The sequence below is a fragment of the Castanea sativa genome, chromosome 3 (assembly GCF_040712315.1).
Source record: "Castanea sativa cultivar Marrone di Chiusa Pesio chromosome 3, ASM4071231v1".
In the NCBI taxonomy this organism is placed as follows: Eukaryota; Viridiplantae; Streptophyta; class Magnoliopsida; order Fagales; family Fagaceae; genus Castanea; species Castanea sativa.
In genome coordinates, this window is record NC_134015.1 from 23,042,190 (window position 1) to 23,058,397 (window position 16,208).

At 35.4% G+C, this 16,208-nt stretch overlaps 1 protein-coding gene across 1 annotated transcript; it reads left to right on the forward strand.

Annotated features, from left to right (window-relative positions):
• Positions 1-5,839: 5,839 nt before the first annotated feature.
• Positions 5,840-8,295, forward strand: LOC142628698 (uncharacterized). The gene is made up of 5 exons (XM_075802743.1): positions 5,840-6,479; positions 6,816-7,430; positions 7,475-7,636; positions 7,728-7,932; positions 8,010-8,295. The coding sequence occupies exons 1-5, from the start codon at positions 5,840-5,842 to the stop codon at positions 8,293-8,295; spliced, it is 1,908 nt and encodes a 635-aa protein (XP_075658858.1).
• Positions 8,296-16,208: the final 7,913 nt, after the last annotated feature.

Here is a 16,208-nt window from a genome sequence, read left to right on the forward strand (position 1 = left end):
TCTATTCCATTCTCTATCTCATTTAAATATTATTTCTTTATTCATTCTTTATTCTTTTTTTTTTATCATCATTTATTCTTCTTATATTCATTCCCAACAATTATATTTTTCAATGAAAAGTGTTATATTCACAACATTTTTCGTAATACTTTCACAAGAATCACATCAAAATCTTATGTGGAAAGTTGTTACTAGTTCTAATTTGAACCCACTGCTAAAATTATTTTTTTACTCACCAATATTAACTAATAATAATCTATTACTTAAAATTTATTGTGAAAATATTGTGGTAGCATTTCTCAATTAAGATTTTTTATTTTTTATATTATTTTTCCTTTCATTCAATTCATTCTCATCCATACGTTTTCATTTCTTTTTTCTTGTTTTTCTCCTCCACACACGTGTCCAGCCTATCTCTACCCACCCCACCCCTTCTTTTATTTTCTTTTTCTCCCTCACATTCAAGAACATTCCAGCAGCTCATTCTCTCTCTTTTTTTATTTTTTATTTTTTATTTTTTATTTTTTTTTCTCCAGCTCTCTCTCTCTCTCTCTCTCTTTTTTTTTTGAGAAGCAATGGAGAGAATGAGAGAAAAAAAGAAGCAACAGAGAGAATGAGAGAGAAAAAAAGAAATCCGGAGGAGAGAGAAAGAATTGATATAATAGTAGCTTGTATAATTTTTAAATGAAAAAATTTCAATTGCTAATGTACAGTAGCCATCAGATTTGAGGAGCTACTGTTCATGAGCCAAAAAAAATTCAAGGTTTAGAGAATCTATTGGAGACCATTTTTTTAGTCTCATTCTCTATTATAGCTATTATTTTGCTTTTAGCTACACCGTTGGAGATGCTCTAAGGCCAGCTAAGTCTCGGCCTTTTTCAAAGCTGCTGAAGAAGCTGCAGCTTGCTTCTTAAAACTAGCCAAGGCAGACTCAGCATTTTTCCTAGACTTCTCTACCTCAGCTAGATGGAACAAGGTGCCTTTAAGCTTTTGCTCATACTCAGCTTGGGCCTTCTTAGCTGCTTCCTTTTTGCCCTAGGCCACGCAGGCTTAGCCCAGGGCATGGTCCACCCACTCTTTAGCCATGAAGGCTGCTTGCACTAACTGAAAAATTGTCAAGTGTAAGTACATGTACAAGTGGGACATAAGTTTACCAAAGCAAGAAATTAAGTGTGTACCTTGGCAAGGTCCCTCTTAAGGGATAAGATAACCTCCCTTTTCCATAAGGATTGAAGTTCATGCATGTCTTCCGGAAGGAGAAGGGCCTTTTCAAGGCATTTAAAGACAATGCCTAACCTGTCTTGCTGGGTGTCCCTCAAGGTGGCGTCACTCATGACTAGGTTCCCTAAGCTTAGCACGAACATAAGCTTCTAGGGGAAGGCCTTTGGAGGTTATCCGCCCTCAGAACTTTTGGAGGCCCTTAAAGAGGTGCTCTTTTTCTACTGAGCCTTTGTCGTTCGGGGCTCCTTTTGTTAGGGGCTGCTACCCTGGGTGTGTGATCTCCCCTTCTTTAGCACCTTCAGAGCCCTTGCTCCCTTGACATCTTTTTCATTTCTTATCAGCTGCGTCACTAGAGGACGCACGCATGGGGACAAGAGTGGGATTGCGGGGGAAGTGCCCCTAGCATGGGTCGTGAGCAAAGGCAGTAGGTCTAGGGTCTTCTCTTCTAGCACCATTCCTTCAGGGATGTTGGCTGCTTCTTAGTTGATGCTGATCTGGGTAGGTAGTAGATGTTGATGGGAGGGGCTGGGAAGATCTTCGGGATCCTCTTTATCAGTTCCTTCTTGAGTGGGTTCCAGAGTGCATTCCCTGACTTCGTCGTCCAAAGGTATAGACTGCTCTTAGGAGTAAAGTAGTTTGGTTACGAATGGGGCTGGGAATTGGGCGTCTTGGGTTCTAGATGGAGGAGGCTCTGTTGTTAGAAAATCGGGAACTACTACGTCAATTACAGTTAGTCTGGGGTCCTTAGCTTTGATTACGTATTTGGGGCTTTGTAAACGCTTGGAGATGGGGTTGAACCCAAGGATCACGTGCATTGCCTGAAGCTGACCGTCCTTGTGAAGAAAAATCTTTAACTTGAGGATTCGGTTTAGCTTAAGAAAATTCACAAAGTTCTTTTTTGAGGCGGTATGATGTTCTTTTGCCAATAAACATACAACATAAATCATATATTAGGAAAAAATCCTCATAAAAATTTTCTTTATATAAATAAGAAAATCCTATATGCATCTAATGTCTGTGGGAACTCTACCTGGTTTCCCTTCTTGGGTGGGACAGTGCAATCCATCATGTCAGTCTCCCAAGAAGATGAGGAAATCCTCGTCCATACCCTCATTTGATTCAAGCATACACGAAATTAACCTAACGGCTGTGGCCCTACATTTGATATAGTAGTTGGTCTCCTTCCCTTTTTGGCAGTTGTATACCCAGTTCACATCATGCCATGCGAGATTGGTCTCCATCTTACAGTTTATCATATCTACGCTATTGAGGACCTTAAAGACGTTAGGGGTGCATTAGGTAGGAGTCAACCTATAGTTCATAAGGAAGTCTTTAGTAACCCTACCCATGAGAATTTCCATCCTACCTTCTATGAAGGCAATCATCGGAATCACTACTGAGTTGGGAGGTCTGTTCAAGACCAGCCATTCGCTTAACTCACAATGTTGGAGTTTAATACTGTTAGGGATCCTATATTGAGCCCTAAAGGCAGCCATGCCTTTGGGAGTATCTACTAACCTAGTAAATCTACCCATGGAGGTTTATGGTGTAGGTAATAAAAAATCTACGTATAAAAATAAATGAATTCGAATGTACCTATAGGTAATAGAAGAATCTCTCCTCAGATTGCTGCTTCAACGAAAAAATTGCAAAGTGAATAAATGGGGCAAAGTTATCTCTAGCCCCTCCTTATATAAAGGTGAAAAAGGAGCGGTAAATTTTTCGCTCATAAATTAGGGTAAATAAGGACCGTAGGATCACCATATCACCATAGAACATGGGTAGACAAGTAGCCACCTGACACAATAAATGACGCATCATGGATACCAAAGCGTCAGGAGTGTGCCGAGGACAGGTGAAGAGACGTTATCACATGGGAAAGCGCTTGACACGTACTAATTGGGGTTGTACTGCTAAAATCTTACTTTTTACCTCAGAGGCAATAGCAAGGTTTTAGGGGGCTATTGTGGGTACCCAAGGTCCGAGGAAGGATAGCACAACTGTAGCCTTCAGTCGTTCCTCATAGAAGCATTTATAACCTAAGAAATGAGGTTGCCTGAGGAGAAGATGGGAAGATACAGAACGTCTTCTGGAAGTATAAGAGGTGAGAGGGGCGTCTCATGAGAGAAACAAGATATTTTTGGGAAGTCCCCAATAAAGTTTCACCTACCACCTCCGCATTAAATGATTGACAACAACTTTATCAGCTGTATTGATAAGGAAGTGACCTGAACAGCAGATCCACAACTAAGCAGCTCCTTCTATCACCTTCACCAAAAGTCTAATGGGACAAGTGTCCTAATGAGAGTTTAGAGGATTATAGGTAGACGGCTAGGATGCAAGGAGCTTAAGAGTATATAAAGGAAAATAACTTTCAGAGAAAGGGGATCTGAAAAAATCAAGGGAAAAAGATTAGAGCTAGAACAGTGACTGAGAGAAAAGAGAGAGAACATTTTATACATTTGCACAAGAATATTGTCCTCTGGCAAGCTTGTAAAGAGCTATCAATATGCTTAATCTTTGACTTTCACTTATTTCTTCTTTATCTGTATCCTTGGGCGAAGCCCAACTTGTTTCGTCCCACTCTCTTTACAAATATCTATTGGTTTAGGCCTAGTAAGATAATACCAATTTCACTATTCTAAGTGGGCTTGGGTCACCAGATTCTGTGCTCTTACAGTCATCATAACTAAATTTATGAATTAGTAAAAAAAACAATCTAAACTAAGTTTATGAAGAAAAAAAATTATCCGTAGATATCAAAATTTTTATGATGTATCCATAACCCTCCAATTGATCATGATTAAGTTCCTTTGATCAAATTAATTTCCAATTGATTATATAGACAATCAGTAAATGAAATCAAGTCATGTGGCAACGTCACATGAAGAAAGCCATGTGACAACGTTTGAAGAAAATACTCATATGAAAGGTTTTTAAAAAAAAAAATGGAAAACCAAATTAAATTCGTAATTCATAATTAACTTTCAATAAATGCTAAGAGAAATTCTAAATCAAATACTATTGAGTTGCCTATAAATAGAGGCTTCTCATATGAGAAAATGACACAAGAACAGAAAGAGAAAAACCTTACTGACACCCTGCCAAAATAAAGAGTCATCTCTAAGTCCAAAAGAGCACCCTTGCTTCCTCAAAATCAAGCTCATTGCTACTTCTTCAAATCAAAGTAGTTAGGGATTTTCCTTCAATTTTGTTTGCGATCAAGCCAATGACCCTCGACTTCAAATCAAAAACATCCAATCACACATCCAACTTGGAGACATCAAGACACGATTCAAGATCAAGCTTCATAGTCCTTTGGATCGTAAAGTTTCTTGGAGATCGAATTTGAGAAGTTTTATTGTATTCTTTCATTGTAAAGAGTCATACAGAGGATTGTACTCACATATATACAAATCAATATAAATTGATAATTTGTTACATTATTTCATGACTGTGTGATTTATCTTTTTACAAATTTTGTGTGTACACTATCTTTTATGAAAGATCTACATTATTTATTACATCATCATTAATATTTTCAACCACTTCATCTAATGTGTCATCTTCCTATCTTGATCAGGGAGGGCGATTTTGTACCGTATCGGGAAAAATACCGAGTGTACCGGCCTTGTACCGGCCTCGTACCAGCCAATTTCGGCCGTACCGGCCGGTAAATGAATACCGGACCGAAATGTATTTTGCTACTTTTTTTTTTTTGGTTGTAATTGTGGCTTTTTTTTAAGGGCATGATAGTAATTTAATCCTAACCCTAAAAATACTACCCACCCAATTCCTATTTGCTATTGCCGCAGCCCTCCCTCTCTCTTTCTCTTCTCCCTCACTCTCTCGTTCTCACTTCTCTCACTCTCTGCGTCTCACTCTCTACTTCACTTCAACAAAAAATTAAAAAATTAATTTGCAGTTTACACTGCATCGAGGTCCTTAGTCGGAAGTCCGAACTGGTATGTGTGTTGTTGTTGTTGTTTTTTTTTTTTTTTATTTTATTTTATGATTTCGATTTTCCTTGGTCGGAATTCGGAGTTTCGAATTGAACATGAGTCACATGACAGAATCAAATCATATTAAACTTTAATATGATTTGGTTTTGTCATGATTTTTTTTTTTTGCTTTCTTTGCTTTGGTTCGATTTTTTTTGCTTTGTTACTAGTTAAGAGTTGCTTTTTTTTTTGTTGGTTTTTAATGCATGTGAATGACATAATGTGTAAAAATCTATTTGTGTATGAGAGATTGTTTCATAAATTTTTTTTTCAGTGCCTAATGCTGAAATCTGCTTGAATTTTTTTTTTTCTCAGCTACTCTGTGTCTCTTGGTCAGTCTGTTTCTCACTCTCAGCCTCAGGTAAAATTTTGCCTTAATTTTTGCTGTGGAATTATATTTCATGTGGAATGGAGATTTAGATGATGTGATAAATAACAAATTGATTACTGTGTTCATGAATTGAGTTACTGTGTTCAAGAATTGTTATTTCATTCTTGATTTTGGTTAGCTTGAGATATTAGGATAGTATTAGTAATTTACAACTTAGTATTATTATTAATAAAAAGATAACTTAGAATTATTAACAAATAATTGATGGTATATATGCAGGTGAATTATGACTGAAAATCAATCAAGTGTAGCATTTGGCCCGGTTGTAAGATCTGAGGATCCAGCATGGGCTTATGGTCGTGCTGTGCCGGATGTGAAGAATAACACCCAGTGTATTTTTTGTTCTAAAATGATAAGGGGGGGGGGGGGAGGAATTACTAGGCTCAAGTACCATTTAGCTGGGATTAAGGGTGATGTTGAAGTATATAGAAAAGTATCTGAAGATGTAAAATGGCAAATGAAACAGTTGCTTGAAGATTTAAAGAAAAGTAAAAAGAAAAAAAGAAGAATTAGTAAACAAATTGCAAATCCCTATGATTTAGAGGAGGAGGATGATGATGATGATCATGATGAAGGTAATAATGATAATGGGAGAGGGGGTTCAAAGAGTCATTCATCAGTTAGTAATTATAACACCAAAGGGAAAGAAAAAGTTGGAGAAAGGTCCAACATTAAATCCTTTTTTGCTCCAAGAACAATTCCTGGTTCTCAATCATCCATAAAATCTTCTTTGGCCTCAAAGCAAATGGTTGAGAAGGCAAGAATGAATTTTGCAAGGTGGTGGTACCATGCTAATATACCTTTCCATGTAGCTCGCTCTGTGTATTATCAAGAAGCTATAGATAGTATAGCAGCTATTGGGCCTGGTTTTAAGGGACCTTCTTATCATGACTTGAGGGGTTCTTTATTACAAAAACATGTGTGTGAAATGAATGATTATCTCTTAGATGTGAAAAATCATTGGAAAGTTTATGGATGTTCAATAATGTCAGATGGGTGGACAAATTAAAGGAACACTCCAATCATTAATTTTTTAGTGTATTGTCCAAAAGGTACTATGTTTCTTAAATCCCTTAATGTGTCAGGCCTAACAAGGGATGCAGATACATTGTTTAAGTTGTTTGATAAAGTTGTTCAAGAAGTTGGGGTTGAGAACATTGTGTAGTTCGTTATAGATAATGATTTTGCTTACAAGTCTGCAGGAAAGAAGCTAATGCAGAAATATGGGTTATTCTATTGGTCTCCTTGTGCAGCCTATTGCATTGATTTAATGTTGGAAAAATTTTCAGATAGGAGATACTTTCCTATCATTCATGAAACCATTCAAAAGGCTAAAAAGATTACCAAATTCATATACAACCATGGCAAGGTTTTATCTTTGATGAGAAGTGACTTCACTAATGGTAGGGATTTGGTTCGTCCAGCCATCACAAGGTTTTCAACTGAGTTTTTAAGTCTTCAATGCTTGACTAAGTTTAAGAAAGAACTTAGGCAAATGTTTACTTGTGATCAATGGGTTGAATCGCGATATGCTAGAGATGTCATGGGAAAGATGGTGGCTGCACTTGTTTTGGAAGATAAAGAATTTTGGTTACAATGTCAACAAATAGTGAAGATTAGTGAGCCTTTGGTTAGAGTACTTCGTCTTGTAGATGGGGATGAAAAACCATCAATGGGATACTTGTATGAGGCAATGGATAAAGCAAAGGAGAATATAAAAGCAAGGTTGAAGAATAAAATTTCTGCATATATACCATTTACTAGTGTCATTGATGCCAGGTGGGATAAACAACTTCATAGTCCATTACATGCAGCAGGTTGTTATCTTAACCCTGGAATTTTCTTTAGGCCTTCGTTTAAGAACAAAAAGAAATTACAAAAGGCCTACTTAGTACCATTACAAGGTTGGTTCCTGATCCTGATGAGCAAGATAGTCTTAGTTCTCAAATTGAAGCATACAAAAAGGCTTTAGGTGACTTTGGAATGCCTATGGCAATTCGTCAACGTGAAAAACTAAATCTAGGTATACTATATGTATCAATATATATATATATTTCATTTGAAAGTTTGTTATTTGCTTTGTACTAAATTAATACTTTCTTTTATTTTGGAAGTTGCTTGGTGGGAGCAATTTGGAAATGACACTCCAGAATTACAAAAGTTTGCAATTCGAGTGCTAAGTCAGTGTTGTAGTGCAACTGGTTGTGAAAGAGCTTGGAGCACATTTGAGTTTATCCATTCCAAGAGGAGAAATAGGCTTGATCATAAACGTTTGAATGACTTAGTATTTGTTCGTTATAATTTATTGTTACGAGAAAGGTATGTTTTTAAATATATTCAATGTTTATTTTGAATGATTAGAAAATGTCATTAATGTATGATATTGATTTTGGTAGGAACATTAGAAGGACAAAGGATTACTTGGATCCTATAAGCCTTGATAATATTGATTTAGTGGAGGATTGGGTAGCTGAGGAATCTGAATTTTCGTTACTAACTGAGGAAGATGTGAATTGGGCTAGCATTGAAGAGCCATTAGCAACAATGAATTTGGAAGATAATGATAATGATGATGATGATGTTGTTGTTCTTGATGAGGATAATGGTGACGATGATGTTGTGTTGACAAATGCTAATACTCATGTATATTATGGTCCTGATGTAGATCCTTTTGATGGATAGGAGTAGATGATCCTATGTAATTTGTATTAAATTTGTGTTAACTTAATTATTTGTATTATTTATTTTCTTTGTAAGCAATGAACAATTAAGTTTTTTGTTTTTTATATTGTGTTTTTTTTTTCTTTGTAAGTTTGTATGTAATGAACAATTGAAGTAATGTTTTATTGTAAACATGGATTTTTGAGGTAATGTTTTGTGGTAAATAGAGATTTTGTGTGTGTGTGTGTGTGTGTATATATATATATATTAAATATATAAAATAGCGGTAAACCCAAAACGGTACACCGGTATTGACCGGTATCCGAAATATACCGTACTAGTGGCCAAACCGGTACAACCTCCAGTACGGTATTGACTTCCTTGATCTTGATCATGATCAACATATTTGGAAAGCTCATTAAGTTTATCAAGATCGATCAAATCCAAGTCTTGAGGTTCTAAGGTGTTAAATTTATTCATCATCGTCATGTTTATTCTTACCAAGTGAGACAACATCTTAGGAACCAACTTGTTTCTCTACTTTTGTTTGTGCTACTTTGAATACACTCTTGACTCCACTAATGTTCACATGATAAAGAATCTACAAGGTTGCCTCAAAATTTTAATGGCATGCCTATGTAAGATTGGAAGACTATCTTCATTCTTCACAATAATTTCATTATAATCCTATAAATGAAGTAACAATTACAATTAATGCATAAAATTAACCAAGAAATAATTAGTTAAATATTAATATTATATTAAAGTCAATTAAAGTAGAAAGAATGAAAAAAAAGCAGTGGAATAGTAAAAATAGCATTAATAGTATAAAAAAATGCCAATTAAGGAAATAACATAAAGTATGACTTTTGTTGGAGGCCTTGTCATTTGTCAGAACCATGTTTTAGTTGTAAGACTTGGGCTCTTCAATGCTATAATAGAGTTATGGGTGGAGTTGAGTTTGCTTCCAAGACAATAAATAGATCCATTTTACAGAACCAATACGTGTGCAAATAGCAATCTAAACAACTAGGTAGGAAAAATACATATATGCATATAAAGGAACTAAGAGAGTTAGAGAGAAAAATGAGAATTTCAATGGATTTTATTATTCCATGAAACCCAAAATACTGGTTCCTAAAGCCACATGACCTTTAATTCGTGGAACCTAAAATATCAGTTCCTGGAGCCACAAGGCCTTTAATCCATGGAATCCAAAATACTGGTTCCTAGAGTCACAAGGCTTTTACTCTGTGGAACCCAAGATGTTGGTTCTCAGAGCCATAAGGCCCTTCAATCATAGAAAACTAAAATAGTAGTTCCTTGCTTTGTGGAACCTTTCTCTAATTCCCTGTGTCATGGAACCTTTCTCTAATTCCCTGTGTCATGGAACCTTTTTACACATTTCGCTATGCAATTGGCTTTGTTCTTTTCCTTTACTATTGCAAGTTTTGCACATCAACAACACTATAACCCAAATATTCTCAAGTAAACGTTAGGTTCTCAACATGTTATATATGTGTGTGTGTGTGTGTGTGTGTGTGTGTGTGTGTGTGTGTGTGTGTGTATAAAAGTTGAGTTCAAGTTACATTTAGTGTAACTCTAAGCAATGTTGCACCACTCAATAACTTATTATTAAATTTATATTTTGGAAATCTTACTGTTGGATTACATGTTCTATATGTTCTTCACATGTATGTCAAATTTCATGCAAATTGGATGTTATTTACCATTTCATCAATAAACTCTTTTTTTTTTGTTGCATTATTTTAAACTACAAAAACTTGAATTTAAACAATTGATTGATGACATGACTATTGATATTCGATCACCTTGAAATTTTGCAAGCATAAAGAATATATGAAGATAATATAATTCAGCAGTGGATTTGTCAAAATTGACATTCTATTAAAAAATATTGAGTGGTGTAACATTGCTTAAAGTTACATTGGGTGTAACTTAAACCCAACCCTACACACATACACACACATGCACGCACAGATATATAAACTTCATAAAATAGGTTGGCCACAGTGTCTTCGGCCTCAACTCATAAGACTTGCGAGGTTTTAGACTCGAATCAAAGTGGTTTTTCTTAGACATCTCTCTCTAAGAGATTTAGGTGAGGAAGGTTTTGTGGGATAGAGAAAGTTCCTACTGTTGCATGTTGGCATTACTCTACATGATAGTTTCCTTCCCTCATTTTCTTTACTTTCCCTACTTTCTCCATGTGTTGCTAGGTTTTACTTTTGGGTTGGTTCCCCTAATGGTTGTGTTGTTGTTTTCCCCTTTTATCATTCTCTTTTGGTTCCTCAGTTTTTGCTCCGCTGGCCCATCTCTCTTGACACATCCCTATCTCAATAGACCTCCTTTCTCTATTTTGGATTTTATAACCATAAAAGATTTCTTTGGTTCTATTGTAGATATCACAGTTCTATGATCATTAGATGACTCTCGATTACAACAAAGGTTCTCTATTTTCTCTACTAGCATGCACCTTAAGATGACTACTTTTTTACCCTTTAATTGGGGGCACTTTCCTTAGTGAAAGCTTCCCTAAAAGGGCTGCGGTGGAACACCACAAATAAGAATTTTCCCCCCCTTCAGCCAAACCATAATGCCATGATTCTCACAAAAGCGGGTCTCCTTTATATGTTTGGGATACATATGGTAGAACCCATTAACTTACTCTATTTTACACATTGGTTTCTTTAGGGATTCCTTTAAGATTTTTTTACTGAGATGCTCAGCCCTTGGATTGACTCCAGTTAATTAATTCAGTTACCTAAATTGATTAATTAGGTTAAATTTTATGCGCTAACGTGAAGTAACGAACAAATCACAATTCTAATTTAGGGTGCAGCGGAAATTAAATTTAACACAATAATTTGTTAACTAATGAAAGAAACCTTTATAAGGTAAAAACCTTACCGGACGAATTTCAGGTCATTGATCTCAGGATCCCACTAATCAAGAATCAAGAGATTATAAGTACAATAAATCTTACCCTCCTAATCTATCCCAAAGCACCTGCCTACAATAGAATCCTTACACTAATCTCTAATTAGACTTGATTTTAAAGAGATTTCTTCAATTGCATAAATCTTCAATTTGTGACTGACTCCCAGTAACTTGAAGTTTATTGTTGGATGCAAAGTTCTTCACTACACTTGTAGAAGAGAAAGCGACTTGGTTACAAAATCCTAAGGCGCATAAGAACGCAATAATTTTACAAGAAGTATGTAGATTCTCTATGTGAGTCTCTGTGTATGATGACGGAAATAAAATAAAGTTTTTATATAATCTAGTAGGTTAGAGAACAAAACCCTAGAAAAGCATTGTCATAATGGGCTAAAAAAAAGATCTGAGAATTCTAGATCTGTGAAGCTTAAAGATTGAGAGGTATTGAGGTTCATTAGTTCTCAATAGAAGTAGGTATCAAGCCACCAGTTTTCAGCTTTTCACACTTATTTCTTTGTCCAGTCTTCATGTGTTCAATACTACCACTTGAAAAACCTTTTCAAGGTACTTCAAAATATTTTTGAACCCACTTAGAACTTCCCAAATACAAGTGAAGTGTGTTCTGTCATAGAATATGCCAACTACATAAAAATAAGACCTTAACAGAGTTTTCTATAAAGGTCCTTGACAACAAATTGAATTTCTAGGCGAAATAAGGTAGCAAAACAATGCTAAGGCATCAAAATGACCATCAATATAATTCTAATATCCAGGTTACACTCAACATTAACTAAAAGATAAAATGGAATACTAAATGCAAAGAAGTTACTATTTTACAATTACATATCAGAAACGATGATACACTACAGTGACGAATTTTAGTGAGGAAATTTTTTTCGTCGTAAAACAGTACCATATAGCGATGAAATTTATATTTCGTCGCTATTTATAAAAAAATGGGTAACCTTTAGTGACGAAATATTGATTTCGTCGCTATAGGGATGCTGAATTAGTGGCGCGGATCAAAAGGGCAGGCGCGAAACCAAAATGGATCTACAGCAACGACTTTGTTCGTCGCTAAAAGTTCTAGTCTTTTGCGACAAAACAATTTCATCACTAAAGGTGCTAGTAATTATGCTTTTAGTGACGAAACATTTTTCGTCGCTAAAGGTGACAATTAGCGACGAAATATTTTCGTCGCTGAAAAGAAAAGCACAAGATTTGTGTGGAGCAATAGCGATGAAACTAAATTCGTCACCAAAGGCGATCAATAGCGACGAAACATAGATTTCGTCGCTATAGAGGTTGCTGAATTAGGGGCGCCAAGTGAAAGTGTATGCGCGAAATCAAGTGGAGCTACAGCGATGAATATATTTCATCGCTAAAAGTTCTAGTTTTTGCGACGAAAAAATTTCGTCGCTAAAGGTGCTGCTGTCATGCTTTTAGTGACAAAACTATTTTCGTCGCTGAAGAAGACAATTAGCGACGAAAAGTCTTCGTCGTTGAAAAAAAACACATGATTTAGCGACGAAAATTTGCGACGAACTTGGATTCGTCGCTAAAGCTAATTTATAGTGACGAAACGGAATTTGTCGCTATAGATATCCTATATATACTTCTTTAACTCTTTTTTTTTTTCCTCACTCATTCAGCAATACCCAACTCCTTCACACTGATACCCACTCCCTCACACCAATACTCATACCCAAATCGCACCTTTAGCGACGCTTCAGCATCGGCAACCTTCGGTGACGCTCCAACATCGGCGACCTTCGGCGACGCCCATACTGCAACGGTTCGCATCGCGACGCCCTATACCGCGACGGTTTGCATCGCGACGCTCCAGCACCACGATGGTTTGCGTCGTGACCATCCAGCACCGCGACGGTTCGCGTCGCGACGATTTGCAATGATCCAACAACTCGCCATGACACTTCAGCGACTCACCGGCGACGCTCCAGCGACTCATCGGCGACGCTTCGCCTTCCGTCTCCATAGGTAATTTCCTTTTCTTTTTTATTTTCTTTTTTGGATTTTTGTCAATTATTTTTTATTTTCTTTTATGGGTTTCTTTTTTGGGTTTTGTAGGTGGAGGAGAACATATACAAATTTGTCGGAAGGGTTTTTCACTGGAAGCAAGATCCTCCGTGTTCTCAAGGCTCACGGTGCTTTTTTTTCCTTCTATTTTTGGTGTAATATTTGAGCTGTCCTGAGAAATTTTCATTTGATTTAGGTGAGAAATTTGATTGAAAAATGATAGATAGGCAATTGTCATTGTGAATAAGAGGAGAAATTATATGGGTTCTGAGAAAAAAATTGTTTGCTATGATGCTTGTGTTAGAATTGTGAGAAAATTTTGTTTGGTTTAGAAGAGAAAATGTAGTGTGACACCATTATTTATGCCTTGTTGAAGTGAGAATATTTTTCAAGACTTGTTGAAGTTTGTAACTTAGTTTTATGTCACCTTATTTCATCTTTGTACAATGCTTCATCTTTGATTGAAATTTTGATTAATTGAGTTGGATGGAAATAGAGATGTTTTGGAAGTGCCTATGTTGTTAGGGGAATTATTGCGTCAAAATGTTTTGTCTTATAGGTTGAGTTTTAAGTAGTTTAGCTTATTTAATTACTTTTTGCACCTATGGTTTCAATCAACTGAACTACTTCTCATTCTTTTCCTTCAATCTTACTATTTAACTCTAAATTCTAATGGTAATGAAATTGGGTTGAATGTTCCATTGTCTAATAATTTGAAGTTTTCTCTTGTTTGATTGCTTCTTTATATTCTACCAACAAACTCAATGACATGCCACTTGTATGTGATTCAGAGAAGCTACAACTGGTATGTTGACCAGTTTAATAATGAGTCAAAACTTTGGTGGAAATATGTTTTATTTTGACCTTTCATGGTACCATGATGATTTTGCATAAATGTGAAGAGATTTGTTAAGTTTGGGTTCTAATCATTGTAAAAGACGTGCTATGCATCATGAGTTCAATTTATTGTTTTCACCAAAGAGAAGTTATCATTAGGGACTCAATTTTGTTATGTCTTCCAGTTATAACGTTATTTATTTATTTATTTTTTGATTTCTCCTTTGTAGGCTAAATATACATTGTTTGCAATAATTTTGGATTTTTTCTGAAAGTTGTAAGCTTAGCTTGAGCAAAGTAAGTAAATTTTAGTTAAAAACTTATAAAACTCTATACTTATGATGTTGGAAATTGAATTTGTGGTGGTATGTTGTGATGGAGCAAGTGGGTGGCTTGCATGGTGTTATAAGATAGTTTAAATATATATTGGGAGTGTTTTTTCAATTCTTGCAAATGTGAATGAGCATTGTTAATTAGATGTGATGAAAGAGAAATTTATTAAATTTCAATACTTGTAAACTCTATACTTGTGATGTTGGAAATTGGATTTGTGGTGGGTTTTTGTGTTGGAGCAAGTGGGTGGCTTGCATGGTGTTATAAGGTGGTTTAAATTCATATTGGGAGTGTTTTTTCAATTCTTGCAAATGTGAATGAATATTGTTAATTAGATGTGATAAATATTACTTTATTAGATTTCAATACTTGTAAACTTTATACTTGTGCTGTTGGAAATTGGATTTGTGGTGGGTTTTTGTGTTAAAGCAAGCGGGTGGCTTGCATGGTGTGATAAGGTAGTTTAAATTCATATTGGGAGTGTTTTTTCAATTATTGCAAATGTAAATGAGTATCGTTAATTAGATGTGATGAATATTACTTTATTAGATTTCAATACTTGTAAACTCTATACTTGTGATATTGGAAATTGAATTTGTGGTGGGTTTTTATGTTGGAGCAAGCGGGTTGCTTGCATAGTGTGATAAGGTGGTTTAAATTCACATTGGGAGTGTTTATAGTTTCTTGCAAATGTGAATGAAATTTGTTGATTAGATGTGATGAATAATACTTTAATTGATTTCAATACTTGTAAACACTCTATACTTGTGATGTTTGTGATTGGTTTTGTGGTGGGTTGTTGTGTTGGAGCAAGCGGGTGGCTTGCATGGTGTTATAAGGTGGTTTAAATTCATATTGGGAGTGTTTTTTCAATTCTTGCGAATGTGAATGAGTATTGTTAATTAGATGTGATGAATATTACTTTATTAGATTTCAATACTTGTAAACTTTATACTTGTGATGTTGGAAATTGGATTTGTGGTGGGTTTTTGTGTTGGAGCAAGCGGGTGGCTTGCATGGTGTGATAAGTTGGTTTAAATTCACATTGGGAGTGTTTTTAGTTTCTTGCAAATGTGAATAGAATTTGTTGATTAGATGTGATGAATAATACTTTAATTGATTTCAATACTTGTAAACACTCTATACTTGTGATGTTTGTGATTGATTTTGTGGTGGGTTGTTGTGTTGGAGTAAGCGGGTGGCTTGCATGGTGTTATAAGGTGGTTTAAATTCATATTGGGAGTGTTTTTAGTTTCTTGCAAATATGAATGAAATTTTTTGATTAGATGTGATGAATAGCACTTTAATTGATTTCAATACTTGTAAACACTATACTTGTGACGTTTGTGATTGGTTTTGTGGTGGGTTGTTGTGTTGGAGCAAGCGGGTGGCTTGCATGGTGTTATAAGGTGGGTTATAGTAATGTTGGAAGTGTTTTCATTTCTTGCAAATGTTAATGAATATTGTTACTAGATGTGATGAATAATATTTTATTTAATTTAAATACTTATAAAACTCTATACTTTTGATGTTTGTGATTGGTTTTGTGGTGGGTTATTGTGTTGGAGCAAGTGGATGGCTTGCATGGTGTTATAAGGTGGTTTAAACTAATATTGGGAGTGTTTAAGTATTAATATAGATTTATGCATTCATGAATGAGATAGAATTTTATCTAAGTAGCTTATAGACTTAGATGTTAGAATACATTATGAATGAGTTGTCCTTATTTTACTAAAGTAGCATTCACTTTGCAATTGTAGTCGAAC